This window comes from Pelophylax lessonae (assembly GCF_965119305.1).
Source record: "Pelophylax lessonae genome assembly, chromosome: 2".
In the NCBI taxonomy this organism is placed as follows: domain Eukaryota; kingdom Metazoa; phylum Chordata; class Amphibia; order Anura; family Ranidae; genus Pelophylax; species Pelophylax lessonae.
In genome coordinates, this window is record NC_138769.1 from 212094847 (window position 1) to 212117253 (window position 22407).

At 44.0% G+C, this 22407-nt stretch overlaps 1 protein-coding gene across 1 annotated transcript in view; it reads left to right on the forward strand.

The window, feature by feature from the left end:
- The window catches only part of LOC309547668 (amine oxidase [flavin-containing] B-like), a 198095-nt gene that overhangs the window by 48710 nt on the left and 126978 nt on the right, over positions 1–22407 (forward strand). The window contains exons 3-4 of the mRNA XM_082247563.1: positions 12537–12674; positions 15506–15610. Of these exons, the coding sequence (XP_082103689.1) occupies positions 12537–12674; positions 15506–15610 (243 nt within the window). The remainder of the gene's footprint in view (positions 1–12536; positions 12675–15505; positions 15611–22407) is intronic.

Here is a 22407-nt window from a genome sequence, read left to right on the forward strand (position 1 = left end):
CTTCTCCCACCCAAATCTCTTTGAAGCCTCCGGATTCCAGACCCTAATCCGGAATTTACGAAACCCGGAGAGAACCAAAAAATTGTTTTTCTCCATTCGGAAAAACAATTCTGGAGCCCCTCACATATGTGAGACCCCTGTGTACTACAGTAGCAGAGCAACAGATCAGTTCAAGCGGTAGGCAGAAGCATAGTCGGTAAAACAGGCCAGGGTCAGTTCACGTGCAAGCAGTCCAAGCGGCAGGCAGAAGCGTAGTTGATAAAACAGGCCAGGGTCAGTTCACAGGGAAGCAATCCAAACAGTAGGAAGAAGCATAGTTGATCAAACAGGCCAGGGTCAATTCATGGGGAAGCAGTCCAAATGGTAGGCAGAAGCGTAACCGGTAAAACAGGCCAGGGTCAGTTCACATGAAATTTATTTTTATTTTATTTATTTACATCAGTTTATGTGGAAGGCAATGGCTTGGTTATATGAGGAAACATGGAAAATGGTCAGCACAGATGAAAACAGGGTCCTTGTTGGTAGATGAGGGACGTGACAGTTTCTTCAATTAATTTTAGGAAGGAGATGGGGCTTTCAGTGGATTTGGCATAGATAACATAAACATTATAAAAGGTCAATTGAAATAAATAAATTGCAACTTTCTGGTACCAGAAACGGGACTTCCTTGTTGCTAAGTAGGGATGATCGAACGGTTCGGGTCGACCTCCGGTTCGACCCGAACATTGACTGTTCGAAATTCGGCCGAATTACGAACTTTTTGCGGTAAAAGTTTGGAATTCGGCACCAGAACCGCCCAAAATGCAATGGGACAGGAACTGGGCTTTAAAAGCCCGTGATTGGACCAGAAACGTGAGTAAAAGCCAATTGAGGGGGCAGGAGGATGCTAGGAATGTGATTGGAGTGACTAGGGGGTCCAGAGGCCAATCAGTATTGAATACGCCCCCCAGTATATAACATAGCCCCGCCAAATCTCTAGCACTGTAATACAGGGGCTGTGGAAGAGAGTGGAAGCAGTTCTGTTACTCCTGCTGCAAAAATGTCATTTAGCAATTATTAGTGTGAGGAAAGGGATATGCAGTGTAGTTAGGGTACTATATACCACTATAGTTAGATTCAATAATCTAGTTTCTGTAGGGAAAGTGTTAAGTGTCAGGGTGACCGTAGTGTAGTTTAGGGTGAACTGACTCTGACTGCCATGTCAGGGTGACCGCCAGAGAAAAAAGATAATTTTTCTTAGAATTTTGAGTAGAGCAGATATGGGGCTCCGCTCCTTTCACACCTGGGCGTTTTTGTTTCAGGCGTTTATTGGGCTTTTTTGTGGACGTCTTTGGAGGCAGGCATGACATCTGAACTTCTGTGTAGGGGTATATATACACACACACATATATGTATATATACACATACACACATATAGGTGTGAAAGGAGCGGAACCCCATCCCTGCACTAATGAAATTATTTGCAGGGATGGGGCTCCGCTCCTTTCACACCTATATGTGTGTATGTGTATATATATATATATATATGTGTGTATATATACCCCTATACAGAAGTTCAGATGTCATGCCTGCCTCCAAAGACGCCCAAAAAATGCCCAATAAACGCCTGAAACAAAAACGCCCAGGTGTAAAAGGAGCATAGCCCTATCCCTGCTCTATTGAAATTCTAAGAAAAATTATCTTTTTTTTCTGGTTCTGGACATGCTACAGAGCTGAAACTTCACAGGTACACTTTTTAGACCCCCCAGACACTAAATCCAAAGAAATATCATTTTTTTTATTTCAATAATTTTTTCAATAATTGTCTCTCTATCAAAAACGACAATTTTTAAGAACTTTTTTTTGTGTGATTAATAGTCCCTGGGGCATGACCCAGAACCCTAGGCCCTTTTTAGGGGCATTTATTGGGTTTTAAGGCTTCAAAATTGTGTTTTTTGATTACCGAAGTTCGGGTCCCATTGATTTCAATGGGGTTCTGGAATCCGGACCCGAACTTTCGGGAAGTTCGGGTGTTCTGGCCGAACCAAACTTTTCAAAAGTTCGATCATCCCTATAAATGCTTAGTAGGGCTGAAGCATTTGGTCATTAAAATCCACCCCCCGCCCCCCCATGTAAAGATTGTAATCCTGGACACACGTTGGCTTTTCAATGAGACCTCTTCTTCGAACCTCAACTGTGGTGTCGTTATGGATGGTGGACATCATATAAACATTTCTACTATCCTTCTATCTCAAGGCCAGCACTTTGTTGTTTCTCAAGGCTGCTCTCTTTCCCCCTTTTTTCTTTTAATTCACCAAGGATTGTGGGAAGCCCTTCCTGTTCTTCCTGGTGGTCTGCAGGCCAGGGTTTTTTCAAGTTAGAGATGTTTGAAAAGGGGCAGGCTGGTATAATAGTTATCCAGGTATATGTAACCTTTCCTCAGCAGTGGGTACGCCAGATCCCATACAACCTTTCCGTTTGTGCCCATGTTGGCCGGGCAGTCAGGGGGATCGAGCTGAGAATCTCTTCCTTCGTATATGCGGAACGCATACAGACATCCCGTGGATCTTTTGCATAGTTATATAATTTGACCCCATATTTGGCCCTTTTGCTAGGAATGTATTGCTTTATTCCTAGCCGGCCTGTAAAGTGTAGCAGGGACTCATCCACACATGTTTTGGTCAGGGACGTAAAGTTCTGCAAACGTTGGGAAAAAAAAATTATGAGGGGGCGAATTTTATATAACTTGTCAGAATTTGGATGATTTGGGGGGGGGCACTGGCTGTTGTCACTGAAATGAAGGGAGCGCATAATCATTTCATACCTGGACCTGGACATTAGAGAAGAATATATGGGCATGTGGTGTATGGGGTGGGTGGACCAATAGGCATGTCCTTCATTTTTTTTTTTTTTTTGTAACCCCCATGTTTATCGATTCGTGAGGCCCAAAAACCTTTTAAATTCCTCCAAAGTCAAATCTCTCCACTTAAACGGACAGGAATAGGATGATTGGATGTTGTTTACAATAAACTGCTAGGCATAAAGATTAGTTTGGTCCACGATGAATTGCAGAAAATTGTTGGGCAAAAATAAATGGAGAAAATCAATTAATGCGAAATTCTCGGTATTGGCCTGCACACCTGGCTGTGTTGGTGTGTTGAAAGGGGGAATACTTGCTGATCCCGAGTTGGAGGGCTGCCATCTTGGGTTGGCAAGAGCATCTGGGAGGTGGGTAGTGGCCCTGGCTCTTGGGGGATGTGACACTACAGTGCTGGTAGTAGGGGGGATTAGAAATTGGGAGTGCGCTGGTGCTGGGCCTGGGCATTCGCTCCTGGGGTGTACTGCTGGTAGCAGTGCTGGTACTGGGCCTGGGCATAGGATCCTGGGGTGTATCCCTTGTGGCTGCCTGGTTTCCAGAGCACCGTGCCCTTTTAGGAGGGATCCATTCTTCCTCCGAGTCCATCTCCGATCCACTACTATTAGCGATTTCAAATTCCGAATTGGATTCGGATTCTGATGAAAGCTCCCCAGTGCTCTCATCGGTCATGGAGAGGATCTTAAGCGCCTCCTCACTGCTGTACATCCGTTTTGACATGGTGGCTGTGATGGGCTGTGCGACAGGTGACGGTTGACTTCGGATGATCACTGATGGGCGGCAGGTGACTCATAGGTGGCAGCAGTGGCGGCCGGTGTGTCGGGGGCGCAGGGGCGTCCCCCCCCCATCCATGCGTCTGGCCCCCTAATCTACATGCCGGGTGCCGGACGCATGGAGTTCAATGGGCTTTTTTTTTTTTTTTGCATCACCTAATTAGAGCCAGAGGCTCTAATAGGCTTCAGCAAAGGGAGGACCCGGGGCGCAGAGCAGTGCGCCCCGAGCCCACCCATTGTGTGACAATTGCAAATTAAAATTCGCTATTGTCATACGGATCCTTCTCCTGGCCAATCAGGAAGGGGGTCCGATACGCGCTTCCTGATTGGCCGAAAGGCAAACCCCATGCCATTGGCTGGGGAGGAGGCGGGAGGACTGAGGACTCGAGGAGACACCGGGGACTGAAGAAGCCGCGAGCGGCCGCTGCCCCATTCCCCACCTGCACTCAGCCCAGGAGGACTAAGGGGGGGGGAAGCCTGCCTTGCGCAAGCCAGGATTGACTTGCTGTCTGGACAGCCAGCTCTCACCTTCACCTCGCTGATTTGCACTGGCAGGCTTTGGAGAAGCAGCTGAGAGCCATGAATCCGGACTTCAGGAGCTGGGTACTTGCCACTCTCACCCTGCTAGTGGTCTTCCTCATCCTGGCTGACATCTCAGAGCTGGAGCAGGAGATGAGGTAAATATCTTTTCCCTTGTCATGTTGGAATGGCTAGAGGGGCACAGAGAGGTCGCTCATTATGAAGTTTTCTTTGTCTTCATACTTCAGCTTGCTTCTTGTTTAACTCTATCCTGCCTTTTCTGATTCCAGTACAACCACACAGCAGTGATCAGATTGCACAGTGTTTATGTTTTTTTGGGTTGATAGGCAATACTGTTTGCATCCAATGAATCAATACTTTTGATGGCGATCAGCACGCTTCTTGTTGCCTACAGCTTGATATGTGCTATTTCTAGAAGCTTTGATTATTTCTATTAGCAGAGATCACATCAACAAAGTGGAAGTAGAGGTGAGCTAGGCTAGGACTGGTAATGATAGGTTTGCTTATTGTCAGATCCTATTGTCGGGTCCTATTGTCGGAAAGCAACGTGCCTAATGCAGAAGCAAGAGAGCAGAGAGCTCCCAAGGTAAAGCAGTTGTGTATACGGGAAAAAAAAAAGCAACAATGCTGATAATAATGCAAAGCTATACTCATGTCACAGCATGAGGCTGGAGGATACACTACCAGGCTACCGTGCCAATAATTCACACCCTTACCTATCAGAAGAAGGTTAGAGACTTGTCTTTGCTACAGGCATGCATGTAGATCTGGAGTCCTCATCCATTCTACTGTCAAGGAAGAAACTGTCTTTAGGAACCCTTATTAGTTTTTTCTTTTAGTGCCTCTTAGATAGAAGTCAGTGGCTGTGAAGAGCAGGGCTAATATTTGAACTTTCACTAGACTGATGATGCTTAGCTTGCTGCTTTTTAACCTGGGGGTAGAGGGATCTGAGGGGGCTTGGGGATCATGCTTAGAATACTGATCTGTCACCTGGACATCTGAAGGTTTTGAATGGGGCTTGGGGATGATGCTCTGTCACCTGAAGGCGGAGGGATCTGAAGGAGCTTAGGGATGATGCCTAGCATGCTACTGCTGAGATAAGTGCACTGGTCTCGCGCGGGGGGGGGGGGGGGACACGCTTACGCTGGTCACGCTGCATTGAAAGGGGGCACGCTGGCATCTCTGCATTGAAAGGGGGCACACTGGCATCTCTGCATTGAAAGGGGGCATGATGATCTCTGCATTAAAGGGGGCACGCTATACCTTAATTACTGAAGGCCCCTTTCACACTTTTGTGACCTCAAAGTCACGCAATTTTTTACAGCGTTTTTTGCCCCAAAGCAATGCCTATTACATTTTTCTGTTTGCGCCCCCCCCCCCAAAAAAAATTTTGAGCACCAGCCGCCACTGGGTGGCAGGTGACGGTCACTGATGGGGTGACAGGTAACGATGACTGATGGGGTGACAGCTGACGATGACTGATGGGGTGACAGCGGACGATGACTGATGGGGTGACAGCTGACGATGACTGATGGGGTGACAGGTGACGATGACTGATGGGGTGACTGGTGATGATCACTGATGGGGTGACAAGTGACGATGATTGATGGGGTGACTGGTGATGATCACTGATGGGGTGACAAGTGACGATGATTGATGGGGTGACTGGTGATGATCACGGATGGGGTGACAGATGACCATGACTGATGGGGTGACAGCTGACGATGACTGATGGGGTGACATGTGACAATGATTGATAGGGTGACAGGTGACGATCACTGATGGGGTGACAAGTGACGATGATTGATGGGGTGACTGGTGATGATTACTGATGGGGTGACAGATGATGATGACGATAAATGACTGATGGGGTGACAGGTGACGGTAAATGATGGGGTGACAGGTGACGGGCGATGGTCACCGATGGGTGACAGGTGCACCGCTGGCGGTACTGATGGCAGTCTCTGGTGACAGGTGCATTTTATGGGTGGCAATTTCTGGACACTGATGAGGTGACTTTTGGGTGACAGGTGCAATTGGGGGGGGGCTGAGGACTGTGTGGGGACAAGTTTATTTTGTGCTTTTTACACTCACAAGACAGATCAGTAACTCACTGTTTCTGGCTCTGCTCTCCTCCCACTGGAAACGGTGTGTGAGGGGAGAAGAGCTAGCAACAGTATGTTACTGCTCTTGTGTTTACATTTGTGAACGGCTGTGAATGGATTCACAGCCAATCGCGTGGTAAACAGCCACTGTCATTGGCTGTTTACCACTGTCAGTGACTAGTTGTGTTCCACTGACATGACCGCGCTCCCGATCGCGCATGCGCGGTCTTCTTCTGGGCTGTGATTAGATCACAGCCGATCACGTGGGAAACAGCCATGCCCATTGGCTGTTTCCCCCCTGCCGGTGACGCGCTGTGTCTCAGGGACACACCGCCACCGACAGTGCAAGGCGGCATGCACACGATCGCGCGCCTGTCCTGCCTGAATGGGCCGCCGCCGTCATGACGTCGGCCCAGAACAATTGCTGCACCGCTCCGTCATCATTTGACGGTGGGCGGGCGGCAAGTGGTTAATATAAAATTCTAGTAGCTCAAAAATAATGGTCCCTAATGACCACACTTATGTAATTAGTCACTGCAACTAAACACTAATGCACTGACCAGAAATGAACTTTAAAATAATACTAGACAATCCGTCTTAAAATCCTTATAAAAAGTCCATAAAAACTTTATCCAGGAGGAAAGTACTTTTATAGGTACACCGTCACACTCCGCCATCAGTGTGTCATGAACAATGCAGGTAAATGGGAGATTCACCAGATGAATATGCCTACTCACTCTCATGGATCAGACAAATGAGCGTGTCAACCAATCATATGCTCCTTCCAGTGCAATACAGCTCCTCTATACCGGTACCTCTTCTTACACGTGTATGCAGGAATGTAAAACAAGCCTCATCATTTTAACTGAAGTTGTATTATATAAAAACAACATACATTGCACTCATTTGTTTAGGGAGTATTACTCGCATATAAGCTGTCATAACATGAGAAGTGGCCACCTTCAGTCCCCCACCAGCTCCACACTGGTATAAAGGACTTCCGGAGACACTCACCACTCTATGGTAGACAGGATGATTTGATTCCCCAGAAATAGAGACCTCTCGGGTCTCGCTGGTGGAACTGTCTAAAATGCTCAGACACGCTATGTTTTTTAAAACCTTTCAAAATATTATTAATGTGTTCCCCTACCCTCTGCTTATCTGTACGCTTGGTGCGCCCAATATAAATCAGGCTACAGGGGCACATTAGTGCATACACAACATTGTGTCACATGTTGTTAGATGTTTTATTTTGAAAAGATTTACTTATTGATGGAACATTAAATTCATCACATTTCCTAGGATTTGTCCTTGCGAAATAACATGCTCTGCCTTTTCCACATGTGTGGAAACCTCTTCTTCCTGGAAAAAACGAGGTGTTGGGTGGATACAGGATCTTTTTAACCACCTTGTCCCCGAAGTTAGGGGCTTTCCTATAGATGAATGATGGGGTGTTAGGCAATACAGGCCCCAATGTCCTGTCCATCTGCAGGATATGCCAATGCCTCCTGAAGATGGTCTCAACTCTTCTAAAATCCTCCGAGCAGTAAGAAAGGAGACTCCACTCTTTCACCTTTCCTTCTATTTTTCAAGCATATGGTCCTCAGTACCTCCAGTACTTTTTTGATCTCACTGTCCAGAGTTTCTTCTCTGTATCCCTAGCATATGAACTTATCTTTTATCACTTTAGATTGTGACAGGAACTCATCATCAAGCGTACAATTCGATTTTATCAGCTGCCACGTGGAATGTTTTTTAACCATGTGGGATGATGTTCACTCTGAATGGACAAGTAGCTATTTCTATCTGTAGGTTTGAAATATACTTTTGTGGTAAAACCCTTGCCTTGTCTGTGAATAAGAACATCCAGAAAATGAATTGCATCTTTACTCCATTGGAAGTCCAATTTGATGTTATTGTGGTTAGTGTTTAGATGAGTCATGAACTCCAACAACAGAGACTCTGATCCCTCCTATATAAAGATAATATCATTGATAAATCTTCTGTAGTACCTCAATTCGGGTCTATTGGTGTTAAATACAAACTTGTCCTCCCACTCAGCCATGAAAATGTTTGCAAGACTTAGAGCAAATTTTGCGCCCATTGCAACTCCCGTTTTCTGACTATAGAAGGTGTTTTGGTAGCAAAAATAATTATGTCCCAAACAGAAGTCTAAAGTCTTCTGAATAAAGACTTTTTGTGCAAATGGTACCTTGTCTCTTTTGCTCAACGCCCAATTAAGGGCCAACAAGGCATCATCATGTTGGATGATGGTGTAGACAGGCGGACAAGTTGTCTCTCAACAACACATCACCCAAGGAACACAACATTTCCTTTGTATCCTTCATATAGGTGGAAGAAAGCATCTGTGAACCTTCTGGAATTCTCTGGATTTCTGCTTGAATGGTTACTAAAATGTAGGCTTATCTTTATCAAAAGTACAATAATAAAAACAGACATTCTTATTTAGCAACCAACACACAAAAGCTTTTTTATTGTCAAACCTTGGCTGACTTACTAAAGAATTGAGAATCTTCACACAGAAAATTGTGTGAATATTTACTTTAAAGGGTTAGTTCACCATTACCAAAAATGCTGATGTATGTAAGAGTAGCCTGCAGATAAAAACAAACTGTGCAGCTTTCCCTAAGTTTAGTTAATGCCTTAGCTATAGGTGTAGGCCATTTAAGTACCTCCCAAAGCCTGGCTAAAAAAAACCCCCAGAAATGGCATCATCCCACCATGCCTTGTTGTTATAACATTGCTAAGACAATCCCAGCCCTTACTGCTCACTCCCACCATCATAGGAGTGAGATTTCAAACCCCTGCACATGCGTGGTCCACTATCTCCTCCGTCACAGCATTGCTGAGCTCAGAGCTACTGTGACAAGGGAGAGAGAGTGCATGTTTGAATAAGCTGGGGGTGTCTTAGCAATGTCCTAGCAGCAAGAAAGGATGAGATGATGTAATCTCTGGGAGTTTTTCAGGTTAGGCTTCGGGAGGTACAGTATATAAATAGCCTACACCTATAGAAAGGGCATTATTCAACTTTGGTTAAAGCTGCACAGTTTGTTTTTATTTGCAGACGCCTCTAACCAGCATAGGCAGTTTTTTTGGTAACCGTTTAACATGACTGCCTTATTGTGGCTAAACACCATAAAAATGTGCAGTGGCATTCCCATTTCCTATAAAATGTGTAGTAAAATCAACACCGTTACTGCTAGTCAAAGAATACCACTTACTTAAAAAGGAAGTACATTTCCTTCTCTTGCTTTACCTATAGGCAAGCCTATAATAAGACTTACCTGTAGCTAGTGTAAATATCTCCTAAACAGGCACCATTTAGGAGATATTTGCATTATGCATTCAGTGATATCACTGGTGCATGCACTCTGAAGTAAGTGCCGTTTCTTCAGAACCCTGTGCTATGAACGGCTGCTCCCACGCATATGTGTAGTATTGACATCACTGCGGCTTTGGCCAGTCACAGAGCCGGAGTCCACTAACCCAGAAGCAAGATGGGTGAAGATGGAGGTGCCTGCAGCACTGACGTGGGAGGGCTTTGTTTTCAGGTAAACGTACCTAATGTGCTAGTATGCAATGAACACTAGTGCATTATGGCTTTACCCCACTGGTTCCCCCCCCCCCCCCCCCAAACAAAAAAAAATCTCTAGCGGTTACAACCGCTTTATTGGTCATTTGTGTTGCCAAACTGTGGCAAAACAGTGCAGTCACAGAGGGGATACATTGCATTTTATTTATGCCTTTGTTGGACTTTTCTCCTTCCTTGATCACCACAAAATCGGAAATAGAAATAAAAAAGCAGAAGTGGTATACTGGACTTTTTATTAAAGAGGAAGTAAACCCTCCTCTGACACTTTTACCCAGTGGCGTACCTAGAGCATTTGGCACCCGGGGCGGATCCTATATCTGGCACCCCCCCCCCCCCCGACTTTAAAATGTAAAAACACCCACAAAAAAATGTAATGTTTTCAAGAATATTTTTTGCACAAATTTCACAGCCCCCCATCACAGTGCCCCTTGCAGTCTGCCCTCCGTCTCTCTAATCACAGTTCCCCCTTTTGCACTCTCTGCCTCCCCTGCACAGTCCTACCTTCAGCATAGATAGATAGCTAATATTAGCAATGTGTTTAAGTTTGAGTAAGAGATTGGAGACTTGCTAAAGGAGATATTCAGAGACTACAGACATGACACAGGAGATGGTCAGAGACTGCAGACGTGATACAGGAGATGGTCAGAGACTACAGACATGACACAGGAGATGGTCAGAGACTGCAGACATGATACAGGAGATGGTCAGAGCCTGCAGACATGATACAGGAGATGGTCAGAGACTGCAGACATGATACAGTAGATGGTCAGAGACTACAGACATGATACAGGAGATGGTCAGAGACTGTAGACATGGTACAGGAGATGGTCAGAGACTGAGGACATGATACAGTAGATGGTCAGAGACTACAGACATGATACAGGAGATGGTCAGAGACTGCAGACATGATACAGGAGATGGTCAGAGACTGCAGACATGATACAGGAGATGGTCGGAGACTACAGACATGATACAGTAGATGGTCAGAGACTGCAGACATGATACAGGAGATGGTCAGAGACTGCAGACATGATACAGTAGATGGTCAGAGACTACAGACATGATACAGGAGATGGTCAGAGACTGCAGACATGATACAGGAGATGGTCGGAGACTACAGACATGATACAGGAGATGCTCAGAGGCTGAGGACATGATAGAAGATAGAAGAGCACTAGGGGGGCCGGAGAGCACAGACGAAGCAGAGAGCACTGGAGGTGCTGAAGGGCACGGTGGGGGAACTGGAGAGAATTAAGAGAGGGTTTGGAAAGCATTGTAGGGGGGTTGGAAGGTGCAGGGGGTGGATTGCACTGGGGGGGACAGGGAGCACTTGGGGGGGGGCGAGCAGGGAAAACCAGGGGGGTGGAGAGCACTGGAGGGACAGGGAGCACTTAGGGGGGTGGGCAAGGAAAATCAGGGGGGTGGAGAGCACTGGGGGGACAGGGAACACTTGGGGGGCGAGCAGGGAAAATCAGGGGGGTGGAGAGCACTGGGGGGACAGGGAGCACTTAGGGGGGTGGGCAAGGAAAATCAGGGGGGTGGAGAGCACTGGGGGGGGACGGGGAGCACTTAGGGGGGAGGGAGAAAGCACTGTGGGGAGTTGAAGAGCATGGGGGGGGGGGGCTAAAGAACAGGGGGGGTCTAGTGCACTGGGGGGAGAGGGGCTAAAAGCACTGAGGGAGGGATTAGGAGCACTGGAGGAGGTTAAGAACTTTGGGGGGCCAGCAAAAGAAGTTGTATAGGAGGGGGATGGGGCAGCTGCATATAGATGAATTGATCTTTCCCTATTCTTCCTGCAGGAGGGAGAGGAGGAGAATCAGTTATTCAGCAGGCAGCTGCAGGAAGAATAGAGAAAGATGAATTCCTCTATATGTAGCAGCCCCATCCCCCTCCTATCCAGCACACACTTTTGCAATGGGCACTCACCTTCTTCCCGCCGAGGCTCCGCCCCTTATTCCCGCCGCGGCTCCGCCCCCTTATTCCCGCCGTGGCTCCGCCCCCCACTAGCAGCACGGACTGAAGGAGCTGCCAGCCACTGCAGCTGCCTTCGCACTGCGGGATCTGTCTGACTCTGAACACACCGGGCAGGACACCCCCCAGTGAGTGGCACCCGGGGCGGGCCGCACCCCCGCCCCCCCCATTGGTACGCCACTGCTTTTACCTATAGGTAAGCCTATGATAAGGCTTACCTATAGTTACTGTAAATATCTCCTAAACATGTACCATTTAGGAGATATTTACCTTACATGCAGCCAGTGACATCACTGGCGCATGCGCTCTGAAGGAACGGCTGCTGGTGCCGTTCCTTCAGAGCCCCGTGCCGTGACCGTCGGCTCCCGCGCGCGTGCTCGGGAGTGACGTCACCACGGCTCCGGCCAATTGGATGGCCGGATGCTGCGATCCTGGAAGACGGGCGAATGAACATGTCGGCCGTCATAGAGGTAAGCGGGCGGCACGGCGGGGCTCGTTCTAAGGTAAGTATTTCATAATGAGCTAGTATGCGATGCATACTAGCTCATTATGGGTTTCTCTTTCAGGTTGAAAAAAAAAGAATTGGGCTTACAACCTCTTTAACTATTAATTACAATATACATTATAATTTTTAATTGCTGTATGTCAAAAACTTATGAGGTAGATTTCCTTTCTAACAGAACAAGGAAGTTCAATATGTGGATGTTGGAGGAGCATATGTGGGACCCACTCAGAATCGTATATTACTAATGGCTAAAGAACTGGGTGTGCAGACTTATAAGGTATATTCAGATGGCCACCTTATACAACGTGCAAAGGTAAGACTGCTATATTTGAAACCTTTTAGCCATTAAAGTGATACTAAACATGCAATGTTTAATTGCCATCATTCCTTCTATTTATATATAAAGATAATGCCACTGTATTTAATGTAAAATAAAAAAAAATCATCCTATTCGCTTATTTAATAATTTCTGTTCAGAGGTCACATGATGTTTTCCAGGTCTTTCCTTTCCTCGGGGAAAGTTCTAAGGGAGGAGTTTCTAATACTCTGCTGATATATAAATCTGTGTTTGCATAGCACTGATTGGGGTTGTGCTGGTCACATGATATTAAGCTTTCAGAATAGAGAATTAAAATTTTTTAAATTAAAAATGTATTTAATTATTTTAATTTATTTAAAGATCAATTAATAACAACAAAGGCTTTTAAAATTAAATTAAAAAAAAAGTATATTTCAAAATGTTTATTTTTTTGCAATAACATGGTGTAGGTGGAGTTTAGTTTGAATGATAATAGTTTTCACTTTCTTCACACTGTAAAGAGACCTGGAAGAGGTTGTGCCAATTACAGGCTGTGTTACACCCCTCCAGCCTATGTCTATGGCATGCATGTGCTGGGGCTAACAGGGGGTGAAGCCTCTATCAATCACCATTCTAGATCCCACCCCCATAGTGTTTAGCAATATCAGGACATTGATCAGGGAGGGGGAGTGTCATTTACCACTGTGTATACAGTACACATACGTGTGTGACTCTATAGTCACATTGGTTTTACAGATAACAAAAAGGTGGAAATTAACAGCTTAAAAGGGAACTGAAAATGGTACATGCTCAGTAGATGTCAATGGCTAGTTTACAAAATCTCTGGCTACATCGGGGACACAGACAAGGAGAGGGGGACAGTGGACAACAGGATCAACCAGTATGTTTGCAGCTTACAGAAAAACATAATGTAATATAGCATGTTTTGACAGTTTTTGACGATTTGGGCTTATTGGTACATTAAAGTGATTGTAAAGTTTCAGGTTGTTTTCTAATAAATAAACAAACATGTTATACTTACCTCCTCTGTGCAGTTGGTTTTGTACAGGGCAGTCCAGATCCTCCTTTTCTCGGGTCCCTCTTCAGCTCTTCTGGCCCCTCCCTCCTGCCGAGTGCCCCCACAGAAAACAGTTTGCTACTGGGGCACCCGAGCCGAGTTGCAGCTCCGTGTATCCATTCAGACACTGAGCTGCCATTTTGCCCGCCCCCTCTCTCTCTCTCCTAAATTGGCTAACTGAGTTTGATTGACAATAGCACTGCTGCTGTGTCTCTATTTTCACGGGTCCCTCTTCAGCTCTCCTTGCCCCCCCTCCTGCCGAGTGCCCCCACAAACAGCTTGCTATGGGGGCACCTGAGCCGAGCTGCAGCTTTGTGTATCCATTCAGACACTGAGCTGCTCTTCGGCCCCCTCTCTCTCCTGATTGGCTAACTTAGTTTGATTGACAGCAGCGGAAGCCAATGACTGTATCTCAGCCAATCAGGACAGAAAGTCCAGGACGGCCGAGGCATTTGTGGACATTTCTGGATAGAGAGGGAGCTTAGGTAAGTATTGGGGGGGGGCTGGTGCGCACAAAAGGCTTTTTAATTTGAATGCACAGAATGCATTAGGATAAAAAACCTTCTGACCGAACAACCACTTTAAGTTTAAAATACATAGCCCACAGTTAGAATATTTGTTATTTAAGGCCCCTTTCACACATGCTGTCCGTTTGTCCGTTTTTCATCCATCCTTTGACGGATGAAAAACGGACATCAATGTATCTCTATGTAAAAACGGATGACAACGGATGATCATCAGTTAACATCTATTTTCATCCGCTTCCGTCAATGTCCGTTTTTTTTGAATGGATGAATGCCCTATTTCAGGGGTGGCGAACAAGTTCGACAAAAGGAGCCAAAATTTTAAACTGTGAGAGTCAGAGAGCCACACCACGCAGTGACCTGCCAAAACAGACAAACACACATAAATGTCCCCCATCAGAGACCCCCACACACATAAATGTCCCCCATCAGAGACCCCCACACACATAAATGTCCTCCATCAGAGACCCCCAAAACATAAATGTCCCCCATCAGAGACCCCCCCTCCTCACCTGCTGCTGTTGATATGCGCAGGGGAAGATGTCAGCGGGCGGCTGTCTCGGCTGAGCTGAGCTCTCGTCAGTCACTCAGACACGTGACAGGCAGCTGAGGCGGGAGGGAGACACACGGGTCCCCACGCTCTCTGGCCCGTGCAGTGTTGGGAGATGGGAGACGTGATGTCGCAGCCTGGGGGCGGGACTACGCGCTTGGAGATCTCTCCTCAGAGGTCCCGCAGCATCCAAACTTGGCAAAGACTACTAGAGCCACAGTATACCAAATAATAATGATAACCAAAGAGCCGCATTCAGTTTGGCCGGGAGCCGCATGCGGCTCGAGAGCCGCTTGTTCGCCACCCCTGCCCTATTTGATGACAACGGATGAAAAACGGATGAAAAACGGATGGAAAACTGATACATTTTGACATAATTGAACTGATGAACTGAACAGACCTTATGTGTGAAAGGGGCCTTAGAAGTCAAATTATATATTTTACAGAAAAATCCTGTAGCTTACAACAAATACAGTAATCTACCTACTTTTATCTTTGTTGTGTAGAAATTCTCTACCGTGTACTCTTCTGGTTTACTTTGCAACTAAAGGTAAACTTCCTCAACTTTGGTGTAAAACTTCACCCTTTGCTGACAGCGGTTCAGTGCCTGGACAAGATTTAGCTCAAAAAAGTTTATATGTATACTTTAAGCTTGTTTTATACATTTCTTTTGTTCACTATTTTTATTTTGTAGGGAAAATCATACAAATTTCTTGGTGCTTTCCCACCTGCATACAACCCATTGGTCTACTTGGATTATAACAATTTTATGAGAACTATGGATCAGTGGGGAAGTCAGGTAATTTTTTTATATTTTCCCTTAATCTTGCTTTTTTATTTTTTGAAAAGTATAATATAACTAATTGTAATAGTATTTATATACTTAGTTGAAAAAAAAAGCAGTATATTCACTTTTACACCCAAAAAGGTATTATTTTTGCAGCTTTACCAATTTTTAGGGCTCATTACACAACCTGCCAGGCAGTGGTACATTGACATGCAGCCGCTCAGGGCTGTACACATGCTGCCATCAAACATGACCCATGAATGTTCATGGGATGGCATTTACAGGGATAAATCAGGTGGTGAGGAGATGACATATAATTTCCTCATTTCTGGCCAAACAGTGGGTCTTTTTTCAGAGGGGTGGTATAGGCTGGGATTGAGCCCTTAGATGTGGTGGCTACATTTTTTTTTTTAATAGGCTTTTTCCCCTGTTCACCTTTTTACCACTGTCTAGGGTGTTTACAATGGTCAGCTTTTATTCATTTTTTATTCATTTATGTGATTTATCTCTATCCTGAAAAACAAAACAAAACAAAACTGTTGCTGTATCTGCTTAAAAGTGTTAGCGGGAGGAAATCTGCATCTAACACGACCCCCTCCCCAGATTCACAGTTCTGCTATCCAAAGTTACCTCCATTGCTCCTCCATCCAGACTGGAGGCACCCTACAACTGGTAATGTTTTACTGGACTAATCACAGAGTGAATACAGTATAAGATAAAATAAGGAAAAAAAAAAAAAACTGTTGCAGCCACCATATTTAAAGTAGGGTGGGTTATAGATCTTGTCAGGTTTTTTTTTTTTAATTATATTTAAAAGGAGGGTTATAAATCTTGTCAGTTTTTTGTTATTTGGATAGAGCAAGGGAGAGTTATAAACCTTGTCAGTTTTATGCCCTATGTGTCCTTCACTTCCTGTCCCATAGCCAAAACAGGGAATGAGAGAAAATTTCTTCAAAGTGATGGAATTCTTTCACCAGAGCTATTTTCCCCATTGAAACATTTTCCCCTTATTCCTGTTTTGGTGACAACCTAAATTATGTTTTTATTGTTCACTTTCGGTGGTAACAGTAAATGGGATGACTAGAGAGGGGGCACCGACTGCAATAAAAACCTGAAAGGTTTTCTAATCTCTCTCCACTTTAAACCCCCCCAAAAAGTTTTGCCTTTAGTTATACTTTAAGGATTGGTAAGCTGCAATATATTAAATGATTGCATTTTGATTTATTTATAGAGTACTGCTATTCGCTTGTAGAAAAAAAGATATATACACAAAATGTTATAAATAAAATCATATTATTGGAATAAAATAGAATGTATAGTGTTTCACATATATTTTCTTTATGAACTATGTATGTTTAACCTTAAGGAAGATGAATATGAGATTTAGAATATGGATATTTTATATTTACATTTCTAGCCAGACAGTGGAGCGTTCGGGTCCTTTTTGCAGGATTACCTCTATTTTATTTTTGTAGTATCAGAGTAGTAACCTGACCTGACCCATCGCCCCCCCAGTCTGCTCTGTGTGGACATAAATTTTTGACATTTCAGAAAGAGAGGGCAACTTTAAAATGAGCCATAGATGTTTTTGCCTTTAATAGACAGTACGTTTTTTTCAGGTCCAGCTCAACCCTTAATGACCAAACTCACATTGTGTACTGTATATGAAAGCAAACAAAAACCATTGCACGAAATCTTGGATAATGAAATAATTAATCAAAAGATTATACTGAGAGAACGGTGTTGGAGTAGTGCATTTTAAATATTTTGTCTGACTTTGTGTAATTCTTCTCTGCAAATAACAGATATAACTAGGCATGCCTCTTTCCTGCCTTTAGGGTATGATGGGAAGACCATCTATCATACATGGAAAAGTGCAATTGGTGTACAAAATGGGTGAACACAAGTTCTTTGGGGGTTATATTGTTTGGCTTCAAATTAGAGGATTCAATTGAAGTCAGCTTTATGCAAACTCACCGAATGTCCACACAGGTGCGCTTCCTGCACTTCTAGGGTGCAAAAAATATGCTTGTTCCCAATAGCATTATCATTGAAGACTTCATTACATTTACCTATAGTCATTTTCATATGATGTTTGGAAGCTACACTGTGCATTATTCTCAGTATGCTGCAATGAACAGCAGTACAACCATACAGCCCTATACTATAGAGATATGATTTGTTGGGGTCTTAGATTGCTTATAAGAAGAATGGCAAGACTGCTAAATGGGCCAACTAGTTTGTAGTCGTAGCCTTTTCTAATTATTGCAAGATTATGTTCCTTTTTAAAAAAAAAAAACTCTGCTTGTTTGTAGACAACTAAATACATATACACCAATAATAATTATAATAATAATAATAATAATTATTAGTTCAATGAATTTTAGTGCATATAACACAATATAATACCCATTTTTTTGTGAAACATAAAAGAGGATGGTATGCTAAGTAAATAGATACCCAACATGTCATGCATTAAAATTGTGCACACCTGTGGAATGGTGACAAACTAAAGTATAATAAATTATCCATAGGTGACGCTTTAAAAGCTTTTACAGGTTACTAGTTTAGAGTTAAAGGTCTGGTTCTAGAATTATTGCTCTTACTCTGATGTTCATGGCAATACCTCACATGTGTGGTGCATTTACCGTTTACATATTCATGTAGGACCTACGTGTGCGTTTGCATTTGCCCATTTTTTTAAATTATTTGTTTGTTCATTTTATTTACATTTATTTTTGACACTTTTTCTTTATTTTCTTAATCTTTTTTGTTAGCATAAGGGAGGAACAACATTGGCATGGGCTGTGACGGATCCTTTTTTACAGAGAGATCTCAGGTCTATTAGACCCTAGATCGCTCTTCTGCCCTCCAAAGCAGCCAGTCAAACCAGAATTGGTTTATTCGGCTGCTTTACAAGCTGGTAATGGCTTGTAAGCAACACAATGAAACTGGAAGTCACTAAATCTTTCATGCTTCCAGGTTCTGACATCACAGAGGAGGAGGAACAAAGTTTCTCTCACTCTGTCTTGTGCATCCAATGCGACTGGATGCATCAGTACCAGGCTTCCCAGTAGGGGAGGGAACCTCCTTCTGTCACCTGTAAAAAGTGATCTGGGGGCTGTATAGCCAATCCGATCTCTTTTACACTGTGCAGAATCATTGGCTAAAGAAAATATCAGGATCATGGATGATATCGCCCCTCCCATCAGGGGACTGGCAGTACCTCCTTACTGGCAGCCCTGAGTAGCATTAGAAATATTGCTGCCATATATGACTTTCGGCTCTCCGTGAACGAGCAGAAATTCTGACATTCAGACAAACATCCAAACTGCTAAAGTTTAGTCCGAACTTGTGTTCAGACCAAAACCTTGAGAAGATCGCTAGTTATTAAAGGAAATATAATTGTCCTGAAAATGGGTGTCATATTTACAAAATTGCCCATATTACTTTTAAAGTAACTTTATATCTCAACAAAAAAAAAAGTGATTGTAGAGAATAAGTAACTCATACTGTGTTTTTGATACCACAGCAATTATTTGGCGTGATATTTTATTTGCAGTGTAAACTTTATTGGTTTAACGTTGTCAACAAATGATATAGTGGTCGATATACTAAAAGCAAAGGGTATAGAGTGCAAAATCTGGTGCAGCTGTGCATTGTAGCCAATCAGCTTCTAACTTCAGCTTGTTGAATTAGGCCCCTTTCACACTATCCATCCGTCGGACGGATTCCGTTTTTCTCAGCGGGGGATCGAGTCGCCGATCCCCCGCTGAGCAGCAGGATGACAGCTGTGTCTCCGTGCTGTGTGCGGAGACACAGCTGTCAGTTCCCCATGCATCTCTATGGGGGAAATCGGATGGGAACGGACCATCGGTCTGTTCTCATCCGATCCGATCTGCTGGACGGATGGAAAATAGGGTTTCCATCCGTCCAGATTTGACGGATCGGATTGGATCAGATGTCAGCGGACATGTCTCCGCTGACATCCAATCCCCCATAGAGATGCATGGGGGGACTGTTCAGATCCGCCAAAAAAACGGACAGGCGGATCTGAACGGTCCGCCTGTGTGAAAGAGGCCTTAAGCTTTGACAAAAAATCCTGGAAGCTGATTGGATTCTATACAGAGCTGCACCAGATTTTGCACTCTCCAGTTTTAGTAAATCAACCCCATCGTGTTTCTTTATAGGTACTTATTGTATTTCAAACGAATATTGAACACTAACCGCTTTTCATAGATTCCTGCTGATTCTCCGTGGAAAGCACCACATGCCAAAGAGTGGGATAAAATGACAATGAGAGAATTTATAGAAAAAGTGTGCTGGACAAGGTATGTTGTTACACATTACATATTTAAGTTGAAAAAAGACAAATGTGCATTGGATTAAACTTTACACAAACATCTTCAGTTTTATTTCAGAGAAAGGCAAACACATCCCATGAATATAAAGGTGCATATCAAAAAAATAGAATATCATCAAAAGGTTAACTTATTTCAGTAATTTGATTCTAAAAGTAAAACTCATATTTTATATAGATGCATAACACAGAGTGATATATTTCAAGCATTTTTTTTCTTTTACTTTTGATTATTTTGGCTAACAGCTAGTGAAAACCCAAAATTATGCATAGCACCCTACAGGTAGGTGCTAGGTAAATGTATATTGGCCTGGTCTGCCTAACAGCAGGGCTGTGATTTGTTTAGTCAGGTTGTCATGGTTTCCAGATGTGCCTGCAGAGAGGGAAGTCTCCTCACTGGCTCTTATGAGAGACTTCTCATAGGGCAGTGGAGGAAGCCCAATCAGGGAGCATATCCAAGCTTGTAACTACCCCAGAAGGCAGATTATGTCGCAAAGGATTCTGGGAGTGGGTATAAGTTTGGGGGAAGTGCGTGACACAGTGTCTTTGGCGGGAGCAGAATCCCAGGAAGGAGAGTGCGGCTGTCTCTCCTCCTGTCTGAGGAAGCGGATGTCTCGGGTGTCGCCTGAGTATCCAGAGAGTGCTGAGGAGATCCAGAGTGCCGAGAACCTGCGTAGAGCAAGAGGGGTCCAGTTCCAGGAAAGCCTACACAGGTTGTGAGTACTGATGATTGCCCCTGGGGGTCTGCCTAGAGTCAGAGGGGACCACTCCGGAAGAGGTTCTGGGATCCAGTGTCAGCTAGCTGTAAAGTGGGTACCTACAGTCAGGTCCATAAATATTGGGACATTAACACAATTCTAATCTTTTTGGCTCTATATACCACCACAATGGATTTGAAATGAAACAAACAAGATGTGCTTTAACTGAAGACTTTCAGCTTTAATTTGAGGGTATTTACATCCAAATCAGGTGAAAGGTGTAGGAATTATAACAGTTTGTATATGTGCCTCCCACTTTTTAAGGGACCAAAAGTAATGGGACAATTGGCTGCTCAGCTGTTCCGTGGCCAGGTGTGTGTTATTCCCTCATTATCCCATTTACAAGGAGCAGATAAAAGGTCCAGAGTTAATTTCAAGTGTGCTATTTGCATTTGGAATCTGTTGCTGTCAACTCTCAATATGAGATCCAAAGAGCTGTCACTATCAGTGAAGCAAGCCATCGTTAGGCTGAAAAAACAAAACAAACCCATTAGAGAGATAGCAAAATATTAGGTGTGGCCAAATCAACTGTTTGGAACATCCTTAAAAAGAAAGAACGCATCAGTGAGCTCAACAACACCAAAAGACCTGGAAAACCACGGAAAACAACTGTGGTGGATGACCGAAGAATTCTTTCCCTGGTGAAGAAAACACCCTTCACAACAGTTGGCCAGATCAAGAACACTCTCCAGGAGGTAGGTGTATGTGTGTCAAACTCAAAAATTAAGAGAAGACTTCACCAGAGTGAATACAGAGGGTTCACCACAAGATGTAAAAAATTGGTGAGCCTCAAAAACAGGAAGGCCAGATTAGAGTTTGCCAAACAACATCTAAAAAAGCCTTCACAGTTCTGGAACAACATCCTATGGACAGATGAGACCAAGATCAACTTGTACCAGAGTGATGGGAAGAGAAGAGTATGGAGAAGGAAAGGAACTGCTCATGATCCAAAGCATACCACCTCATCAGTGAAGCATGGTGGTGGTAGTGTCATGACATGGGCATGTATGGCTGCCAATGGAACTGGTTCTCTTGTATTTATTGATGATGTGACTGCTGACAAAAGCAGCAGGATGAATTCTAAAGTGTTTCGGGCAATATTATCTGCTCATATTCAGCCAAATGCTTCAGAACTCATTGTACGGCGCTTCACAGTGCAGATGGACAATGACCCGAAGCATACTGCGAAAGCAACCAAAGAGTTTTTTTCAGGAAAAGAAGTGGAATGCTATGCAATGGCCAAGTCAATCACCTGACCTGAATCCGATTGAGCATGCATTTCACTTGCTGAAGACAAAACTGAAGGGAAAATGCTCCAAGAACAAGCAGGAACTGAAGACAGTTGCAGTAGAGGCATGGCAGAGCATCACCAGGGATGAAACCCAGCGTCTGGTGATGTCTATGTGTTCCAGACTTCAGGCTGTAATTGACTATAAGGATTTGCAACGAAGTATTAAAAAGTGAAAGTTTGATTTATGATTGTTAATCTGTCCCATTACTTTTGGTCCCTTAAAAAGTGGGAGGCACGTATACAAACTGTTGTAATTCCTACACCTTTCACCTGATTTGGATGGAAATACCCTCAAATTAAAGCTGAAAGTTTGCAGTTAAAGAACATCTTGTTTGTTTCATTTCAAATCCATTGTGGTGGTGTATAGAGCCAAAAAGATTAGAACTGTGTTGATGTCCCA